Source organism: Papio anubis, chromosome 7, assembly GCF_008728515.1.
Source record: "Papio anubis isolate 15944 chromosome 7, Panubis1.0, whole genome shotgun sequence".
Taxonomy (NCBI): Eukaryota; Metazoa; Chordata; class Mammalia; order Primates; family Cercopithecidae; genus Papio; species Papio anubis.
In genome coordinates, this window is record NC_044982.1 from 101,126,298 (window position 1) to 101,148,832 (window position 22,535).

General features: G+C 39.6%; 1 protein-coding gene across 6 annotated transcripts in view; it reads left to right on the top strand.

Moving 5' to 3' along the window:
- The window catches only part of NTRK3 (neurotrophic receptor tyrosine kinase 3), a 385,036-nt gene that overhangs the window by 353,536 nt on the left and 8,965 nt on the right, over positions 1-22,535 (top strand). Inside the window, exon 17 of one of the 6 annotated variants that reach the window (XM_017960901.2) lies at positions 20,770-20,811. The exons of the other annotated variants lie outside the window; for them this stretch is intronic. Coding sequence (XP_017816390.2) covers positions 20,770-20,811 — 42 coding nt within the window. The remainder of the gene's footprint in view (positions 1-20,769; positions 20,812-22,535) is intronic. 6 annotated transcript variants of the gene reach the window in all.

Genomic DNA, 22,535 nt, shown 5'->3' on the forward strand with positions numbered 1-22,535 from the left:
CTTTCATGGCTCAGCTAAACCTTACTGCATGGATGAAATCATGTCTGAAAATTCTGAGTCCAAATAAAGAAATACTCACAAACTTCATAATGACAGAAAGCAAAGAGAGAAAACCAGGTGGCTGTGGCATTGGACGGATACCTTGTCTGCTTGATGGTCAGCACAGGTTTCATCTCCCTCTGGCATCACTGAGATGGCGTCAGTGGCTGTGGATTCATCTATTTGGGGAGCATCTTTGTAGAAAGTCCCTTAATCTCTGACTTGTGCGGGCCATTCAGAGCATCATAGGGCCCTTCCTTCTCCCATCTGCCTTTCTGTTGGGTAATGGGAGGACAGTTTACATCTGCTGAATACCTGCTCTAGCCAGGCACTTTGATAGGGGCTTTGAGTAAATTAATTTGTTTAATTTATGCTGTTCTCATGAAGACATTATTATAGTTCCACTTTGGGGATAAGAACACTGATGTTTAAGCTCAGAAATAGAAAATGGTGGAGCCAGGATCTAAATCCAGGTTGAATTACGTCTGAAATTCTGCCTTTATCAGCCTCAGCATCTTTCCACAGATACCAGTTGACAGGAAGTAGAAGTAAGAAAAGGACTCACTGTGTGACATGAATGTCCCATGTGTAGGCTGATTTGCATGGCTGGATCAGGAGCAGTAGATGTGTTGGGGTGGTTGTCCATGTCTTTGCTGATTGCGCATGAAGGCACAGCAACTACTGCTGCTTTTTTTGTGTGTTGTCACTGGAAATGGGGATTGGCATGGAAAATTTTGGGGGCATGATAGTAAATCTTCCTGTGTGTCTTCTCTCCTCAACTGAGAGGAGGCTTAACTTCAGTGAGTCTGTGTTCCTGGGGCTCACGCACGTTGGAAGGAGGGACCATGCATGGTGTCTGTGTATAGATAATAGAGGTGGGGAGAATGCATGCAGAGTGCTGAGATTGAACAAAGGTTTTTCAACAGGGGTTTGGGCGAAGAGTTGAGTTTGAAGATAATCCTAAATTTCCTGTCTACCTTTGTGAATGGAATCCACAGACTGACCTCATCCGGTCTTAGGATGCTATTAGCAAGAAATAGGATGTCTCTGGACCACATCTCAGATATGATGGTTATATTTAACCTCAATATCACTGTGTAACGTTGCATTTATTTGTGGTATACTTTCATATATTTCCCAGAAAAAAAAAATAGGTAGCCTGTTGTTTTACGCATAATATGGTAACCTCCTGATAAGGTTGTGTCAAGCAAATCACCATTTAGATGCACAAGAGAGACCTGTTACAACAAAGAATTATTTTGGGATGCCCGTAACCCTCTCCAGTTTTCCTTTTGTGATAAAGGAGAAAATTTCTACCTGTGATGCTGTACTTTCCTTGGAGTTTTAGAGCATATTTATCCCAGGGTCTCAATGCATGTCAAGGCAATGTCTCTTAGTTTCACAACATAGAGAGAGGCCATTACTCTTGTCATTTGGCAAGGATTTTCTTTTTCATTACATTGTTACCATCACAGAAATATACTCCAAGCACTGGAATGTCCCTTGCTGTGGTCTTCTAACTATTGGGTAGGGTTACCTCATCACGTTTTGGTTCTTTACCACTTAGGAACCCTTGTCTAGTTTCCCCCGTCATTTTGATACTTGAGGGCTGAGGAGGAAAGCATCATTCATCTTCCTCCATAGGATACTCCACTTTCACTTACTTGAGTTCTCCCTCTGGTAAAAACAAATAAGCAAGCAAATTAGCTTTTCTTCTAAAATGTTAACTCATCTCAACACAGTTGGCTTCTCTCTTCTTCATCTGTGTGCTCTGTGGAGTCCCAGCTGGGAATCAGGGTAAAGATGAGAAGTGCCTGGTTATATTTCAAACTGACAAGGATAGTCATTCTTTTTCTGGTTACATTTGGGCTGCCCTGCCACTCACACATACAAGATATGTCTTAATCCAGAAGGGCTCAGCTGAAGCTTAAAAGAATAATACCCATGCCTTAGACACAAGTCTGCAAGGGCACCTGGTCAGGAGTGTGCCTCAGTCTGGGAATCTGCTTAGAGACTTGGTCGTAGACACATCTTTTACAGCAGCATGCTGGGATTTCAGGGGTGAGATGAACCTAAGAAAAAAGATACCAAGAGATCCCAGAGGCCCATATAAAAAGACTTATTGTGGCCAGGAGTGGTGGCTCATGCCTGTAATCCCAGCACTTTGGGAGGCTGAGGCAGATGGATCATGAGGTCAGGAGATCAAGACCATCTTGTCCAACATGGTAAAACCCCGTCTCTACTAAAATACAAAAAAAAAAAAAAAAAAAAAGAAAAAGAAATTAGTCAGGCATGGTGGCACGTGCCTGTAATCCCAGCTACTTGGGAGGCTGAGGCAGGAGAATCACTTGAACCCCAGAGGCAGAGGTTGCAGTGAGCTGAGATGGCACCACTGCACTCCAGCCTGGCGTCTCAAAAAAAAAAAAAAAAAAAAAAAAGCTTATTGTAGATTCATTCTAGCTGGGCATGTCTTGGTCATAGGTCCTTTAAAGCAGCATGCTGGGATATCTCCTCATCCAAACAAAGTTGGTATTTCTAAGGAACCTAAGGACAGATACCTGTTCATTTCCATGTCCAGGGTACACAAGGAGAGCATAAGACAAGCTTTTTTCACCCCTCTTGGCATGTGAGTGTTTTCCAGCCGTCACTGAGGTTGTGAAGAGGGTCTGGTTGCAGTGAAGTTAGCTATAAGCTAGAGAGTATTCTGAAACCCACTAGGACTTTCCCAAAGCCAAACACCAATGTGGTTTAACAGTTTTGAAATTGTGGAATGTGGTTTCCCCCCTTTTCTTTGCTATCCCAACTCTTGTGATCCAAAATCATTAAGACTGGCCTTTTGGGGAAAACTAATACAGTCCCCTGTGGAAGATGCCTGTGAATGTATATGGTATCACATGTCCTCATTAGTTCAGGGAGTTTGGTTGTCTGTTCTTAGTCCCAGTCCTCTGGGTTCTTAACTGGAGATTTATCCAGAGATAAGAAATCTACCCATTAAATAGTAACTAATCTTTGAACTCTCAGTTGCCTTAGCATTTTGCTTTCTGATGATCTGAAGAAATATAGTGTCTCAAAGCAGAGCAAGCCCCTAGAACAGGACGATAAGAGGTGCCTGGAATGGAGTGGGGCTCAGGTCTTCAAGGGAAGGAGTTGTGGGAGCTAAAGGGAAGATGATGGAGGAGGGGAGGGAATCTTTCTGGTTGTGCCATCCAGGACCACTCACTGAGAATGTTATCCTAGTCTCGTGATGGGACTTCTTGGTATGCATCTTATCTTCAAAGTTGGTCAAGTCCCTTTGCTTCCGCAATTCTTTTGGGACAAATGACTCATGAGAAATTCATATGACTACGAGAATTGTGACACCGCCTCCTGTCTGGCGATGATGTGGGTTCTGCTATTTCTGGGCTGGTGCCCACCTCTCTTGAGCCTTAGCTAGTTCCTCTGATTAGTGCTGCCTCCTCTCTTCCTGCCACTTGTGGCTAGCCCTAATGGAAAGTAGATGTCTGAGGCAGCCTCCAGGCAGATGCATCCGGCTGAAGAATCCTGGCACTGGGGCAAATGCAGCCCTCCAAGGAAAGCTTTTAGTTCAGACACCGGTCTCAGACCCCACATTGTGAACTGTGTCCTGTGAGGCTTTATGGCCAGTAAAGCTCTGGCATATGGGTGCAGGCATGCAGGGTGGGGAAGGAGCAAGGGGGAGTCAGGGTGAAAGGAGGCTTATTGTAGTTTCATCCTAGCTGGGCATGTCAGTTTTTACATGGGCCTCTGCGATGTCTCTGAATCTTTTATCTTTGGTTCATTTCTAGAAATAGACATTTTATTTCTAGAAATAGAAACTAACTGGAGAGTCGAATTTTCTAGTGTTTTCTCAGGATTTTTTCAGCTGCGACAGAAAACTCTCTACCTTAAGCAAGAAGGCAATGTACTGTCTTTATAATAAAATTTTTGTTTTCCAGGTTTAGGAATTATTTCTAGTGTTGGCTTCATTCTAAGACCTAAGTAATGTCACCATGTAGAGCCTGTTACTTCTCTCCCTTCTTCCTTCTAATCTCTACTCTGACTTCTTTCTGTAATTTCGTCATCATTCTCTGCCTCTCTCTTTGTCGGCCCAAGACCATGAACTTAGAGAAAGAGATGTTAATGGGAAAGATTTCCAAACAATCAAGGCTAATGAATTTTGAAAATTATGATGATAAATGCTGCCGCAGTTGAACAGATTATCTGGGACCTAGATGTTCAGTAATGAAGACTTGTCCTCATCAGGGAGGCCTTGCCATCCGGAGCCCAGCTGACGAGGTGAGAAATTATCAGTGCCATTTTTACAAGAGTGGGACTGGACATTATGCAGAGAAAAGCTGCAAGAGAAAGGCACAGGAAGCAAAGTCCATGACTGGTGCTTTTTTCCAATCTGTCTATGGAGGAACATAGATATTTTCTGATGTCATCTTTATGAGCACTCTCTGGGCTGGTGTAGGTTCCCATCTTACTTCATTGAATCTGCTGATTTAGATATTTCTGAATGAACATTCCCCTTCAGCTTTTCTGAGTGTTTTCTGAGTGTTTTATATAAATCAAATTTATAGGGTTTCTATCACATTATCCAAAATCTGCCACCCTAACCCATCAATTTACATGCCTTAAAACATTTTTACTAATGAGTCTTTTTTCAATTTAGAATGTATAAGAACTTTAACTTGGTGGTGAATAAGAACATTGGTTTTGGAATCAGAATAATTTGGGTATAAGACTTGGATCTTTCTGTCTCAAGCATTTTTGAATAAATGCTTAACCTCTTCCTCTCCTTTTCCCTTCTTCTCTCCCTCTCTCCCTCCTCTGCACTTTCCTCCTTCCTTTCTTCCTTTCTCAATACAATGCTGGTGACAATAGCAGTTTTCAGAGCCAATGCGTTTTAGGAGGATTGAGTGAAGCAGTGCATTTTAATTCATTTAGCATATATCCTAGCACAGTATAAACATGCAATAAGTTGCTGTTCTGTATCCCTGTTCACTGGGACAAGAACTTAGCCCAACTTGACTCCCAAACTTGGAATGCTGAAAGCATCTCTTTCTACCTCTGTTATGGTGGAGACCAGAGCTTCAGATAAATTAAGATGAGGGCTCTACCCTTGGGGATTACCTACCCCAGCACTCAACCTGGCTTGACCTTTTGGGGACCCACTAGGTGACCCTGAGAAATATACTTCATCCCAGTTTCATTAGCCTAAAAACAAGAAGTCCACTTGCTCAAATTCCCCTTCTATATTTTTTGGAAACAGGAATGTGTGTAACAGAGGAGGAATGCCTTTGAATAACAACTCTCCAACTGTGATTTCTGGCTTCACATTTAAGACTTTCTTGTAGGTTCATCCTCAGAGCAGTCCTCTCCTGCCTTTTGACCTTGAAGGAGAAGCCAAGAGGCAGGGCTTGTTTATAAAGAGAGATGGAGCAGCCCACAGCTGCAGGCCTCAGATTATGGCCTGGAATGCCAGATGCTGCATGGAGGTACAGCTCCTCCATCTCTTTTATCTGAACCTGCCCTTGGCTTACACCCTTCACTGCCGAGAGGCACCCCGGGACTCAGTTGTAGAGTAGCAGGCTGTGTGGAACGAAGTGGACCCCAGAGCTCTAACCTTCTTACAGGGCCAGGAGAGGCATCCAAAGGTTATCCAGTCTCCACTTGACCAAATCATCCCATTTTGGAACTGGATGATACCTAAAGGTCAACTAGTCGAACTCTTTCCCTCACCCTACCAATTATGCAGATGAGAACACAGGAGGCCAGGGGTGAGCCAGGAGGTATGATGCAAACTAAGACAGGGTCCTGCAGCTCCTGAATTCTGGCCTATGCTCTCCTTCACTGCCTACAGCACACACATACACACACACACGCATACACACACACACACACCCTCTGTAAAGTCAGGCTGCTGAAGCTGCAGATGTTAGGAAGGGCCTTGAGTTGAGCTTTCTTTCAGTGTTCTTGATGTCCTGATTCAGATGAGAAAATTATGTTTTCAACAATCTCATGCAATTTTTGAGCAGACAGGAATCTTAGCAAAACTCTGGTCTGACTATGTCATTATTCCAAGTATGAACATTGAGACCAAAAGAAAGCATGGGCTGCCAAGGCCACAGGATGGCACACTGGTAGAACTGGGACAAGAACCCAGACGATCTGAGTCTCAATCCAGTGCTCTTTTCACTCCGATTCCTGGCTTGTCTTGGTGCCAGACCTTCCCTCTGGCTGCCTCCATCCCAGGATGCTAGAGATGCCTCTAGGCCTTGCCAGGGCTGTGTGGCTGGGTTAATTGATACCCCTTTCCTGGCATTTCTCAGGGGACTGCCCAAATAGAAACCTGTGGTGCTTAAAAAGAGTGGTGGTACTCTTATGTTGATGAATCACCTTGCAGTTCCCAGAGTGCTTTGACTGCTGTTACCACCCAACCTCAGACTTCCTTGAGAATTTAACCCTGTTATTGTTTCCAAGTTGAATCCCCACTTTTAAATGAAGATAAAGGACTTCATCCACTGTTTCATGTCTGTGGTCCTGCAAGTGATCTGTGAACTCTCTCCTCTCAGGCACCAAGCATCCTTCCTTTAAAATTAAAGAGTCTTTTTTCATGACTCAAAGAAAAATCCCATTTTCCATTGGATGAAGACTGCATTCAACTCCCAAGAAAGCTTTAGGTGTGTGAGAAGGCTAATTGTGTCCACCTTCTCCTTGCCCGTATCAAAGCTCCTCCAGCAGCCAGTCAGTGGATGGATGGGAAATTCAGCTCCAGCTCAGAGAAGCTAGATAAGGTGGCCTGTAGCCTACGAAGGACTTGTGTATTCTTTATGTCATCTCCCATGATGTGCATTCGACTTCCCTTTGCCTGGGGATGTGGCCATCAGTAATAGGTTTCTGCTGTGCTATGTATTGTTTACTGAAGAAATTAAAATATGCAGTGTTCCTGGTTCCCCTTTTTGGGCTTCCTCTCCAGCTACTTCTGGCATTTTCTGTTGGCAGTTAATAAAACAAAAGGGGGGCCCAAAGGGTTGGGTCTCCCTCCAACTAGAATGGTTAGTTTGGAGTGGTTTGGAAGTAGAAGATTTTACCTCTAGGTAAAGCTGCGCCTTTCTGGCTGATCTGTCCAACCTGCATTATGTGCCCCGACAGACAGAGTTCAAATGCTTCATGAAGGGCGCAGGGGATTAAGGACATAGAAATTGAGGGGATGGGGGGAAGAGAAAGTACGGGTGGGTCTCCATTTGCTTATTGTAGCAGCACAAACAAGCAAAGACTTATCTTTCCTCAAGACAGCCTTACGTTGAAAGAGCTACAGTCCAAGACACTTGAAAATTACTCCCTAATCCAGCCTAAATCTGTATCATCCCTTACCACTAATTATGCACACATACAAGTTCCAAATCAATCCCTTATCTTATTTAAATCCTGGACCCAGAGAATACCTCTTGCAAATATTTATAAGATATTTATACAACACTACTGACACCATTACAACTCTTATTCATCCCAATGACTGGGCTGGCACTTGGTAAGCCCCAATATATGTTAGTAAGTAACAGTTGCAATTAGAGTTGTAATGGTGTTAGTAATATTGTTCACTAATAAATATTTGCAAGAAGCATACTCTGGGTCCAGGATTTCAAAAGGATAAGGGATTGGATTGGGAATTTCTATGTGTGTCAGCCTCCTGAGTAGCTGGGACTACAGGTCTGTGCCACCATGCCCAGCTAATTTTTGTATTTTTTTTTTTAAGTAGAGACAGAGTTTCACTGCGTTGGCCATGCAGGTCTTGAACTCCTGACCTCAGGTGATTCACCCGCCTCAGCTTCCTGAAGTGCTGGGATTACCCGGCCTAGAATCCCTGATTCAAGGATCCAATGCCATTATCTTAAAGCTCGTGGGATATTCAATCAGTAAGAGATATTATTAATGTCGCTTAAAGGATAACTCAGTGAGCCCATTCCTAGCTAAGTTTGCCTTTTGTGGAAAAAACAAAAAAGAAGCTTCACGCACAGAATATGCAGTCACTGAGCCTAGTCCACAGTAGAAAATGGCACATTCTAACCAGCCCAGCCTTGTCTTCAAAATTCACTTCAGTTGCTCCTCCTGAGTGTCTAGGCCCCTCTTTTGTAAACAGCCTGAATCCAAGGATCCAGACCGGCAGTCACACAGATCTGGCAGCTCCTTTAAACTGCTTCCAGCACTTAGGTGGAACTGTCTTGAACCTGCAAAACCCACAAAAAGAAAGACTTGGAGTGCGGCAATAGATTAACTTCTATCTTTGGCTCTACCATGCTGACTGGCTGGCATATCATCCCTGAAGTGGTTTCTCATCCATACATTTGGGATTATTGTCTCATTGTAAGGGTAATTGGGCAGAACGTCTAAGTCCTTAGAAAAAACGGGAAGTGCTGTGTAACATACACGATCATAATCATTGAGAAATTAGCATCTTTCAAGAAAGATTTAGATTTAAAGTATTATGTATGTGCAGGTGTATTGAAGCCTTGCCATGCCTCTGTTTCACTTACTATCTCATTTAATTTCTGCACATGTTCTGAGTGTGTTATTATTCCCATTTTTATGCACAAGGAAGTCAAGTCTTCCAGAGGTTAAATAAATTCTCCATGATTGCTTAGCTAGCAAATAGCATTGGCTGAGTTATACACTATTCCCTTCATTCTTTTAGATCCTCTATTTCCTTATCCTATATACACATTTCTGATATGTTATAATTTTTACATATTTTTGGCCTCTAACTATTTAGCACAGTCAATCTTGTTTGAAAGAAATTATCTTATTTTGGTTCAATAAGTCTGAATCTAAACTAGAACCTAACTCTCAGTACCTGAGCTATGCAGGGTCAGATTTTTCAAAATCTAGGATCATTAAAAGGATGTATTCTGCCATTCTTTACTTATCAATATGATATTGTAACTTGCGTTTGGGGGCTGAGTGGATCCCTTTGAATCCGGTGTGATCCATGGATCTGAACTTAGTTGAGCCCTCCAGCTTTGTTGAGTGACTTGAGCTCTTTTAACATTATCTTAAAGTTTGTTTCCACTAGAAGATATTAGTGCAGCCAGGAGGCCCCAGTCTAGCCATTCACAAAAGGAAATAAGGGTCAAATTATTTTTCATCTCATATCTTTGGAGTTGAAATGTCTGCTCTCTAAAAAAATACATTGCTTGGGGACAGTAAAGGACAATGAAGTCTCAGAAAGAGTGCTAGAATTTAGGCAGGATGAAGAAAGAGGGAAACAAAATAAGTTATAAAAGGCATGTGTTCCTGGGGCTTCCCTCAGAACTTTGCTCCTGGCAGATGCAGCTCTAGGTAAGAGAACTGGGGAGAATCACAATGGGCCTATTGATCCTCTAGGCTCACACTGCTAAACAGCTTGGCTCTCAACTCCTTGTATTTTTGGAAGACTCCAAGGGTTTTTCCTAATCCTGGGGCTAGAGGCTCAGACTGAGACAGCCATTCCACTGAGATTCTGCTAAATGGATACTGTTTGTGTAAACTGTCAGAAAGCCCTGCTCTGAGGAAGCAATACTATAATGATGTCTTTGTGAGTTTTCTCTGCATTTTGCCTCCAAAGAATCTCAAGCACCTACTAGACCCGGGGCTGAGATATCCAGTTTGTCTATAAGAAGCTAGATAATAGTCTGTCCTACTTTACTGGGAAGAGGAGAGGCAAAAAGAAGGCCAACAATTCTGACTTGATAAGTCAGAAGTCTGATGTCACTGTAGAAAAGTCATAATCTCTTGTATAAAGCTTGCATCTGTGGAGTTTCCACAACTGGGGTGAGGCCACAGAAGGACATGTATTTGTGAGTGTGCACTCATGTATTGTAGATCAGAAATCAAAAGGATATCCAAACTAATATATCCCTAAGGCATGCACCCACACAAACTGGGGAGAACACAGAGTTCTACCAGGTGACTCAAAGTCTATATATATCAGGGTAGAAAGAAGGAAAACCATAGAACTGTTGACGAATAGAGTCAAACTCTGTAAAATGTATAATTTTTTCCTTTTTATTTGGAGACGGAGTCTCACTCTGTCACCAGGCTGGAGTGCAATGGTGCGATCTCGGCTCACTGCAACCTCTGCCTCTCAGGTTCAACCAATTCTCCTGCCTCAGCCTCCTGAGTAGTTGGGACTACAGGTGTGCACCACCATGCCCAGCTAATTTTTGTATTTTTAGTAGAGACGGGGTTTCACCACGTTGACCGGGATGATCTCAATGTCTTGACCTTGTGATCCGCCTGCCTCGCTCTCCCAAAGTGCTGGGATTACAGGCATGAGCCACTGCACCTGGCCTGTAAAATATTTTGAGATTTATTCTGAGTCAAATATGAGTGACCAAGGCCTTGGCCAGTGACTCAGCCCTCAGGAGGTCCTGAGAACATGTGCCCAATGTGGTCGGGGTATAGTTTGGTTTTATATATTTTTAGGGAGGCATGAGATATCAATCAAATACACTTTGGAAATATATTTGTTTGGTTCAGAAAGGTGGGACAAGTCAAAGTGGGGAGAAGGGGGTGGGTTCCAGACTATAGGTAAATTTAAACATTTTCTGGTTGACAATTGGTTGAATTTATCTGAAGATCTGGATCAATGGAAAGGAATGTTCAGGTTAAGATAAAAGATTGTGGAGACCAAGTTGTATTGTGCAGAGGAATCTCCCAGAAAGCAGACTTCAGAGAGAGAACAGGTTGTAAAATGTTTCTTATCAGACCTAACGGGGTGCCTGGCTCTTAGTTGATTATCTCCCAGATCTGGAAAGAAAGGAAGGAAAACAAAGGGGGAAGGAGATTCTCCATGTAATGTGGATTTTTCCCACAAGGGACTTTGCAGGGCAATTTCAAGGTATGGCAAGGAAACATATTTTGGGGTAAAACATTTTGAGTTTTTCCCTTGTTATGCCAAAGTCATATTGGAAAATAAGTCATGATATACAGGGTTAAATAAAACCCATCTGATGAGAATTTATGGTTTGTAGGGCATACTCCCCAGAATCCTTAGATAGGAATTTGGGCAAGATAAAAAATTCAGAGCTTCGTCCTCAGAACCAAAATGTAAACCTCATGATACTCAATTTGTCTATTTCTGATTTGTTTGCCTTTGTGTATGCATGCTATAGTCCAGTAATACATTTACATTAAAAACAATAACAAGGCTCTGTGGGACTTCAGTTCTGTTTCATTTACTATTCTTAGTGACTTGGACAAGTCATTGCTTTTCTGGCCAAGATTTCTATGTCTGCAAGTAGGCTGGGTAACTTCCAGCCCTGTGTGTTTATTAGCTACAGCTTTAGTGTTGAATCTCTCGTTTCAAGCCCTGGATTCTGAGAAACTTGGATTTGAGGAGCTGGACAAGGTACAGTTACAGGGTAGGGCTGCCCCCGACTCCCCTGAAGATACACCAGGAATCCAGATGACATCTGGAGAGAAAGTAGGCTGAACCACCAAAGAGATAGGCCTAATAAATGATCAGGTGGCTGAGAAGAGAGCCAAAGAACTGGTTCACAATACAGCGATCAGTATCCACAACTCAGAATAGTCTCATAGTTAGACAGTGAGGAGAGAGTAGAGCAGGGGGAGGAGGAGAAAAGGAACTAAGGGATGGTTTCTGAAGGGCAGGCTCCTATTTCTAAGGCTCTGGTAGCCTCTCGCATATGTGGAGAAGGAACTATTAAGAGAGACCAACAGTTGGAGAAGCGGGGCAGTGAGAAGGGTTCATCCCAGAAAGGAGAGCTATATCATTTTGATTAACTAGTTTAGAACAAAATCATTCTCTTCGCTGCTTGGAGACAGGACACATTAGAGGAAGACTTTGGGCCTTTCCTCCTCCATGTAGGCCATTTATTTCTGGAAATATCCAAGGGAAGTTTCACTAACCCCATACGATCAGGGAATGATCAGGGCAGGACCGACAGGCCCAGGTCTGTATCTATGACTGTACACACGATGCACATGCATTGTCAAGCACACATGTCCATCTAAACCACCTCCCCACAGTGTATGGATGTGTGTATGTATATTACATGTAGCTAACCCATTATATGCAGCCATGCATGTGAAATTCCCAAACTCTCTGGAACAAGAGTGCTGATGATTTTAAAAACTGTTATGGTGGCTGCTGGGACTGCTAGTGGGGTCATGTTCAGGGTGACTGCCAGCCGTAGCTGATGCCATCCTCAGACAGCCAAGCAAGGTGGAACAGGCCAAGACCACTGGGGCATATGGGAAACCAGATTTCCCAGGGAATGACGAAGGCATAGATTTAGCTTTTCATGTTTTCTTAATGCACATAACCACTTTTCTATGTGAACGGACATGCAATCAAGAAAGATTAAATTTTAATAAATAAAAAACAATGGCACTTACCATAAATGACACCCTTTATGACAATCTCTTGATAGACCATTTATCATTAACATATGTTGCCAAGGTTTTACCACTCTTCAGAGTTGTCTCCTCCAAAGTAGATGAGTTTCTTTCTCATGTACTTCAAACATTTCTGACTCACCCCATGCAGATTAGGGAATACAGAGGAAGCTTGAATCCCTCCATTGGTTCCAGAAATATTATGCCCTGTGAATCCACACTTGCTCATCTTTGCTGGGTCTTGGTTTCTTTATCTGGAATATGGGTTACTTCGTGTCCTGTATACCTCATCAGAGTTGTGTGAGTGTTTTGAATCTCTTGGTGAGAAACAGGCTTCTCTGTGTTTTTTGGAATCCACCAGCTGGCTCCTTCTGTAATTAGACACGGAAGCCTGAGAACCTTGTAGAACTTAGCTGAGTTTCTATTTAACCCAAAGCGGTGGGTTCCCTCTAACTGAAGAAAAGTTGCATTCACTCAATGGAAATGAGCAAGACAATTCTCTTTTCAGGAAAGGCTGGCTTAGAAGACAAGGGACAGTTGTGGTTGGGTGAGTTGGGAGGTAGGAGATTCCCCAGAGTGGAACACTGCCATGCAGGGCATTCTGCCCCAAGTAGTACCTGGAGTCTGAGAATTTGAAGCCACTAGACTTTGAACACCTTCTGTACCACTTATTCCTGGCCTTGAGGAGTGGGACAAAGTGTGAGCCCTAAGGACATGAATGAAAGAGATGGGGCTTGGGAGTTTCCACGAGGCATCCCAGGGCTGGAGGTGAAACTGCTGCTCTTGCTCCCCTCCTGTCCCATTTTCTCAGTATATAGAGCTGATGGCCTGAGGAGGGGTAGGATACAGTCTTGGGGAAAGGCAAGAGGAGGACTCTGAACTTTGCATCACTGGATGCTCAGTCTCTGTACCTGTGGTCTTGAAATGTTTATGCTCCTATAAGAATGTTGAAAAAAATTATGTCCCTTGCACATCTTAAGTTGCCATCAAAAATCTTCAAAGTAATTTTAAATAGTTGCATTCAATGTCATTTCCAGAATATTGTCAATATTGACATTAAAAATACATCATTCCTTTAACACATCTGATGAACTTTAAGTACCAGAGCAATTTGGTATATCATCTATTAAACACATGAACAAGTTCTTAAACAGTCAATTTTAAATGGCTCCTGTTCCTTGAATTTATATTTTCATTGCAGTTACCCCACTGAATTTTATCTTTATATATTTTTATGCATAAAATCCTTTTATTGGCCACTCTAGCATAGTTTACTGTGACAAAAATATGTATGAAGATTTGAGTTTAGTTTTTAATGGCCAATGATCATACATTTCTAGATGTTAAGTGTTTTTGGTTTGAGTTATCATTATGATTATTAGTAATACACAGAAATTGGAAACTGATTAAGTTACAATTATTAGTGATGTACAAAAAGAGACAGTTGACAAAATAATATACATATCAATTTTTGATGACTATAAAAGATAAGTAAAATATCAATGGAAATACATCTCATATTTTTAATTAGTTCATGTATTCATTAATGGATGTTGTTTTAAACTAAGAAAGAAAATTGATGGAAAAGAAAGAAATTTTGTTATTGAAATGTGACTCAATTCTTTGAACTATTATTTAGTTATATTCCTAAAATCACATATTGGTCTCTTATCAAAAATTATTTTTAATCTTCTCCCAGCTGATAATTCTTTTAGATTTGTCCCTTTCCAGTTGTTTGAAAATAATCGAAAACTACCCAACTTACAAATGGATTTTTCCCCAGTCATTAGAGATTCATTTTCAACACCTGTACCAGTATTTTATACAGTTCCTTCCATTGTACTCTGTAGCGTTTCACTCCTGAGATTTAGAGTGGGTGAGAAGTTTGTTCTTCCTTTTGGAGAGTGGTGTGTGTGTGTGTGTGTGTGTGTGTGTGTGTGTGTGTGTGTGTGTTGGGGGTGGGGGCAACTGGATAAGAGATTGATGGATCACAGGGGCTCTGCATTTAATTTTAGAAAAAAATCCATGTGAGAGCTGTGCATCTGCAAAATCCCTCAAAACTATCCTTGCCTGAGTACATGCTGGAAAGACTTCATGTTCTGCATATTCTGGTTTGAAACCACTTGTGTGGACACTGTACTGTATCTCTGCCTATTACATGGCATGGAAATTCTAGACCTCATCCCATGGGACAGTGGCTCTTGCCCTTCAGGGTGTGTATGGATAACGTGAGGTCTAGTAAAAAGTGCGCTTCCTCATGGACAATAACAAAAGACCGGAAACAATCAAAGGGCCTATTAATAGGAGGTTGATGGGAGAAACTGTGGCATCTTGGAATAGTACAGTGGAATCCTCTACAGCTGTAAAAAGAATGAGTGAACTTCAGTGAAAAAAGTCAAGTATAGAACAGATATGGTATGTTACATTTTATCTAAGAGAGTGAAGAAGTGAATGTAAATCCATATTTGCTTATGTAAAAAATTTTATCTAAGAGAGTGAAGAAGTGACTGTAAATCCATATTTGCTTATGTAAGAAACGATAGAAAGATAAACTAAAACCAAACTAAAATGATTATCTGTAGGAGGAAGAGAATAGGATGAGGAAAATCAGCAGAGGTGGGACAAAATTTTGCTTGAATGTACCTTGTTTTGTGGTTTTGACTTTGAAACAATGTCTCAGTTTTTACATCATTAGAAAGCACCATTAAATCAAATGGAAAATAAAAAACAAAGCAAGTCCTAAAAATTAAAGGCAAAAATGAAACAAATAAGCCTAATTGTATATTACAGTGGTGGCTTCACCACACAGAAAGGAGTTACTACAAATGACTTTAAAACATGGCTATGTTTTCTATGTGCCCTTAGTAGGTAAATTCTAAGGACAGAAAGAGCTGCAAAGATTGTAGGTTGAAGGTTGTTTTCAGTAATCATATTATTAGTAATAATATTGAACTGTTATTTTGAAACTCTCTCTGATATACTGTATGTTATTTATACAAATTAGGATAAAGCAGGTAATATTATGAGTGTTAATAGGGATCAAGATTTTCTGCATGAGAAGAAACACAAATATAAAAGTAAAGAAGTAAAAGCTCTGTAATTCTAAATTTGATTTGAAAAAAACCAATACGAAGTCATGATGTTTTTTTCTCTTAAGAATTTTTTTCCTAGCTATTTTTACAACAAAGACCTAAAATAATAACCACCCCAGTAGAGATGAGCACTCCAATGATCCATGTTGTGGTCTTTAAATTCCATTGCCCTCCAAAACCATCCAGGAATCCCTGGAGATATGACTGATTCAAAGGCTGGAGTAGAAAATGTAAAAGATGAGCCTAGAGTATTATTTTAAGTCAGAAAGCAGGGATGCTATGAAGACTGTTTATTGGCGTTATGTGAGAAGACACAGGCACAGGCTTTCACTTCCCAAAGATGAAACACCAAGCTTCAGAAATAATAACTGCTAACTATGATAGAATGAAACACTTCAAGTGTGTGTGTGTGTGTGTGTGTGTGTGTGCACGTTTAAAGAACAAGCATTGGTAATGCTTTTCAAAACCAAAACAAACCAAAACAATCCTCTCATTGGTCACCTCTGGAGGATACTATGGGATGAATTCGTTATTCTAATAACTAGTAATAAAGAAAACGAATTTATCTTACCTGTCCTGTATAAACTGTTTCCAGTGTAGCCAAATAGCTGATGAAAGGAACTTTTTATTTTTAAAAGATTTCCAGCTAATATATGCAGAAGGAATACCATAATTATAATGGCACCCTTTTGCAGCCACTAATGAAATAATGGATCTGGGCAATGATCATCAGTGGCTGCTAAAATTGCTAGGTGAAAGCGAACTTTATAATGATCAGATTGAATCCAGTGATCAGTCTTAACAGCACAAAGAAGTTTGTCTCGTGTTGTGTTACAGAAAGAAGCAAACAGCACCATTTATGAACCCAGAACTAATCCGGGCTCTGGATACCTAGTCAGGTATCATCAAGTGTTCCTGATTATAGGAAATGCAGTAAGTAGAGGAACAAGTGAAATGACCCATGGGGATACAGTGAAATAAACAGACTGTGAGAATTTTGTGGGACAAGTGACCTGGGATCTTCAACAATCAATCAATCAATCAATCAATCAATGGAAAGTTGGGGCAGAAAGTAGGGGAATCCTATAGATTAAGAGACCCTAGGAGACATTACTAGATGTGATGTGTGGATCTTTTCTGGATCCAACTTTCAGAAATCACTTGAAAACATTTGGGAAATTTTGACACTGAATGGTATTTGGTGTTAAGGTGTTATTAGTATTTTGATAATGCTACAACAAAACCATATGTTTCTGGTTCTCCTACCCTTTGAATCTAAGTCAGAGGCCACCCAACTCTGTAAAAGATCACATAGTAAATATTTTAGGCTTTGCAGGTGGCCCCTGTTGCAACTTTAAGGTGATCTCTTCTGTAACTATTCAACTCAGCCCATGTATTATGGAAGCAATCACAGACAATATGGAAACTAATGAGTCAGGCATGATGCCATGTGCCTGTAATCAGAAACTCAGGAGGCAGAGGGAGGAGAATTGCTTGAAACCGGGAGGTGGAGGTTGCAGCGAGCTGAGATCCTGCCACTGCACTCCAGCCTGGGCGACAAGAGTGAGACTCTGTCTCAAAAAAAAAAAAAAAAAAAAGGGAACTAATGAACTAATGAGCATGGTTTTATGCCAGTAAAACTCTGTTTCCAATAACAAGTGACAAGCTATAATTTGTTGACCTCTGGTCTAATTCATTGGGTTTGCGGTAAAGCCTAGGAATGTATATTTTTAACAAGCATGCCAGGTGCTTATGATCAGGCAAACAGCCCTGGGAGGTGATTATAGTTATCCCTTCCATTTTCACACCAGAAAACAGGCTTGAGTAGGAAAAATGACTTGCCCAGGGATCTGCAGCTAGAAGGTAGCAGGGCTGTGTTTATAGGGGAAAATCCTGGCTGCCATGTCCCCTCTCTGCCACATTCACCCCACTGGAGGATGCTAAGGAGAAACAAGGAGAGAAGGCTGAGAAGAGCGCAGGAGGAGAGAGAAGAAAGTTTTTCTGTGCATTGTATCCCTAACTCAGCAGTCTTCTTTAGGATGAGGCAGAGGCAAAGGGAGTGAGACAGAGCCTGAACACGTGCAGAAAGCCTAGAAGATAAAAGGAAGATATTCTGGACCATAATGTCAACTTCCTCACCAGGTCTGAAATCCAGAGTTGCCAGACTGCAAATAAAAATACAGGACACCTTGTTAAATTTGAATTTTAGAGAAAAAAAAACACCCATATTTTTAGTACAAGTATGTTCCATGCAATATCTGGGACATAATTATAATTTTTTAAAATGTTTAACTGAAAGTCAAATTTAACTGGGCATCCTGTATTTAATCTGGCAGCCCTGCTAAGGTGTGAAGCAAATTAGTAAAAGCATTTAACAAAATATTGGTGGGAAAGGGGTCAAGGGCACCCCCTGCCGAGGGACTATGGGAATCACCAGGAAGCTGCTTATAGGGAAGGTTCAGAGTTCAGAGACTGAACTTCCTTGGCCTGGCCAGATTTTGGAATAGGCACTTGACCCTCTCCTGTAAGTTCTTGGTTTGTAGTTGACCTTGACATGGATATCCTAAAGCCTGAGTTGATCAGGCACCTCTGGTCTCTCTACACAAAATCCAGAATCATTCAGAACCCATCTGGTCTCCGGGTATAAAAGAAATTTTATGGAGATAGTGACATTCTCGTTCTGCTCCAGCTTGATCTCTAGTATACCGGGAGTGATCATTTTTCTGAGAAACAGTCTTAATAATGCAACCAGGATTGCATTCTTTAATTAATGCTCATTCCCCATGAGCACTTTCAGCCTCCAAGATTTTTCAAACTCCCATCCTCTCTGTGAGCGTGTGTGATAGGGCAGGGAAAGGCAATGATTGGTGGAAGGTACCAAGGTAGCCATGGGCGCTTCCCCAGTGCAATCCAAAGATTTGTTTCCCTCCAAGTACTTATTTTTATTTCTAGAATCATTCCTTGGAATATTTCCTGTGCATTATTACTTACATCTCTTTTTTCAGGGTTCAGTCTTAAAATACTTAATTATCTCATTGAGAGCTTGGGTCAGTAGCTAATATTTCTTATGCAGTGCTTGGGCAAGGTACCTTATTTTCATCTGTGATATGGGGGTGATAGAAGCTTCTGTCACACAGGAATGGAGAGAGCTTAAATAAGGGATGTATGTAACATGCAGTGGCCAGCACTCATTATTAATTAATTAGCACTACTCTTATTGCTCATATTACTGTTTCTGGTTAGTTTATGTCTGGCTAAGTTTTACCATGGGATATATTTGTCAATAATTTTCTACCAGGGAAGGCGTTGACCACTACCTTTCCCAAACAGGGTCTCTCCAAAGAATGATATTGGTCAGCTTGGAGGAAAATCAGCCTGGATTTTTATGGGAAACAAGGAAATTTGAGGAAATTTGGTTTGTTATGCTGCACAGTAGCATGTAAAGACACACACAATGAACAGTTACTGTACTTTGTGTATACACTTTTGCACTTAACGATGCTCAATGGGTTTTTACATACATAATCTCATTTTAGGCAGATTGTTGCTTCACTCTTATTTTGAAGATAAGGAAACTGAAGTGCAAAGGGTGTTAAGTGCTTGTCAAAAGTGACATTTAGAACCCAGCGCTTCTGACTTCCAATGTCATGCTCTTTGTTGTATCACAGGCTTCTTGAAATATTTTATTACTAGTCCCTCCTGGAAGAATGGTGTATAAACTTCATCCACATTGGCTGTGCTGCTTGGTGAGAATTTTGAAGATTCTTCTCAGGGGAGCCTCTGTGACCAATTAATATCCTTCTGACATTTTTTTTTGCTCGAATACTTAAGCGCATCACAGTTTACACCCAGGACACTTGAATTTCTGTCTGTAAAACTGGAGCTTTCAATCTGGAATACCTCTTCTGGATTGTGTTTAAAATTATGAAATGAGACACACACCAGCATCAATTTGTAAGACTCCATTATTGAAAATTTTTCACCAAGAGAAATGTTCCTATATTCCTGACTTCTATTTTTTTAAATCAACAAACCAAGTGCGATAAACCAGTCTACAATATTCTATCACAAACATAATTTTTCTTTAAAAAATATTAATTTTTTAATATAGTAAATAGAACTTAAATATAAGGAAACCTGGTTTCCTTATATTCACACTATTTTTTTACTGTTTTTAAATTTTCAAATGTGATACACGATTATCACAAAATTTCAAACAGCATAGGAATATATATATATATATATGTGTGTGTGTGTGTTTATGTGTGTGTGTGTGTGTGTGTATATATATAGATATAGCAAAAAATGGGTTTTTCTCTTTGGTCACTACTCATACACTATAGAGGAAGCCACTGGTTTGTTGGTTTTCTGGACATTTTTCTATGCATTTTCAAGGTTACATGGTGTCACTATATATTTGCATCTGTATCCACATATACATTTTTACATGAATAAGAATACTAAAATATATTTTTCAATGCCTTGTGTTGTCACTTAATATATCTTAGATATATTTACATATCAGTACACATAGCTCTACTATATTCTTTTTAACTGATGTGTATAACTTGAACAGTGAACACATTTTTGCCTTTAGAATGAATGAAATAAACACCTTAAACTAAACATTTTTGCTTACATGAGTGAATATCTTTCTAAGACTCCTAGAGGTGAGATTCCTGGGTTCAAAGTCACTTGCACCTTTAATGTCGACAGATTCTACCAAGCTGACCTCAGAAAAAGCAGAAACATTTCTCACCAGTGGCGTTTGAGAATAACTCTTTCCTCACCCCTCTCAAACACAAGATAGCATCAATTTTTTTCAATCTTTCCCAATTGACATTCAGAAATGTATGTTTCTGTTGTTTTAATTGACATCTTTTCACATGTTTGTGGCCATTTCTAGTCCTTTTGTGGATCATCTGTTCTTATCCTGTATTCATTTTTCTGTTGGGTTGCTTTTCCTAACTAATTTGAAGGAGCACTTTGTATTATATGGATTTTAATTCTTTGTCTGTTACATGTATTGTACTTTTTTGGTCATTTGTCTTTTAGCTATGCTTATGTTGTCTTTTGCCATGCAAAAGCATTTAATTTTTGTAAGTTGTATCTCTAAATCTTATTCTTGATGGCTTCTTGAACATGTGTCTTATTTAGGAAGGCCTTCCTTTTCTGAGGGTATAGAATACTTTTCTAAGTTTTCTTCTAATATTATTATTGTTTTGTTTTTTATGTTTAGCTCTTTAATCCATCTGGAAATGATTTTTGTATATGGTGTGAGGTAGGTATCTAAGTGTATTTTTTTAAATGAATAGTTCATTGTCCCAATACTTTAATTACTAACCCATTGTTTCATATATTAAATTCGAATATTTATACATGGGTCTGCCTCTGGACTCTCTAGTTTGTTCCATTAATAAATTTGTCTATCCTATGCCAAAATGCAATGTGTTCATTACATAGTTTGATAAAATGCTTTGCTATCTGATAGAGTAACTCTCCCTTGTTGTTGTATTTCAAGTATATCTTAGTTTTTATCAAATAATTACTACTTTAGATGAAGTTTTGATTCATCTTGTCAGTTTCCATATACCATTTCATTTCGGTTTTCATATATATTGTGTTAAATTTTCAGATTAATCTAAAGGAGAAATGAAAGATGTATAACATTGAGTCTTCCTATTCAAGGAAATGATACAACTTCTCATTTATTCAGATCTTCTTTTATGTTTTTCAATGCTTTTATTTAAATAACCTTGGGCATTTTCTGCTGAGGTTTATGCCAAGGTGCTTTAAACACTTTTGTTGTTATTGTACAAACAATCTTATTGTCCATCGTATTTTGAAGTCATTGCCACTGGCATGTGAGAATAGTTTGATTTTTGTGTGTTTCTCTTCAGATAATGGTTCTAACTGCTTTTTAGTTCATTGTCTTGAATAGTCATATCATATTCAGACAACAGCAGTTTGACATTTTTTTCAATATTTCTATCCCATTTAAAAAATTCTTGCTTTATTGCATTGGTTGGGACCTCTTGAAAAATGTCACATAAAATTCGTGATAGAAGATACCTTATATTTTCCTAAAGTTTTGTCAGTAAATATGATATTTAGCATATTCAACAAAGGAAGTTACCTTCTGAGAATTAGACTTTTAATTAGAAAAAGATGTTGGGAATTTTTGGCATTTTTGAAAAGATGGTTTTTCTTCTTTTATCTTTTAATTTGGTAAATTTAACAGTAGGTTTCCTAAGGTTGAGACATTCTTACATTTCTAGGGTAAACCTTATTGAGCTGTAATATGGAATTCTTGTAATATATTGCTGATTTGATGTAATATTTTATTCATATTTGGAGAATATATTCATAACAGATAGTTTTACACACATATAGATAACTATGTGTGTTGATATTTATTATGTAAATATATATGTAAAGCTGTATGTTAAATTTGACTGATTTTGTCTTCAGGGATGTTTAAACCACATAGAATGGTTTAGGAAAGTTTCTGTCTTCTTTTGCTATGAAAAAGTATAAATAAGACAGAAAACTTTAATAGAACTCACCCAGAAAACCATCTGAACCTTCTACATTTTTAATGTATAGATTTTTTTTTAACTACAATTGTGGTTTTTGTATTCAACTTTTCTATTTATCTTAACTTTTAAAAAATTAATATTTTTTAGTAAACCAATTAATGCATGCACACTTTCAAATTTATGGCTATAATATTCTTAACATTTTACATTTGTCTCCTCTACATCCCTTATTAATCTTGTCAATAGCTTATGTAACTTTTGAGAGAACTAACAATTGATTGTGTAGATCAATTCTGATTTTTATTTTCCTTTTGGCTGGTTGCTTTGCTTTGTTTGTTTTACACAGACTAATCAGTATTTATTTTATTTTATTGTTTATTTCTTCTTACTTTCCTTGCATTTGTTTCGTGACTCTTTACTGCCTTTTTTTTTTTTTTTTTGCTGAATCCTTATTTGATTTAATTAC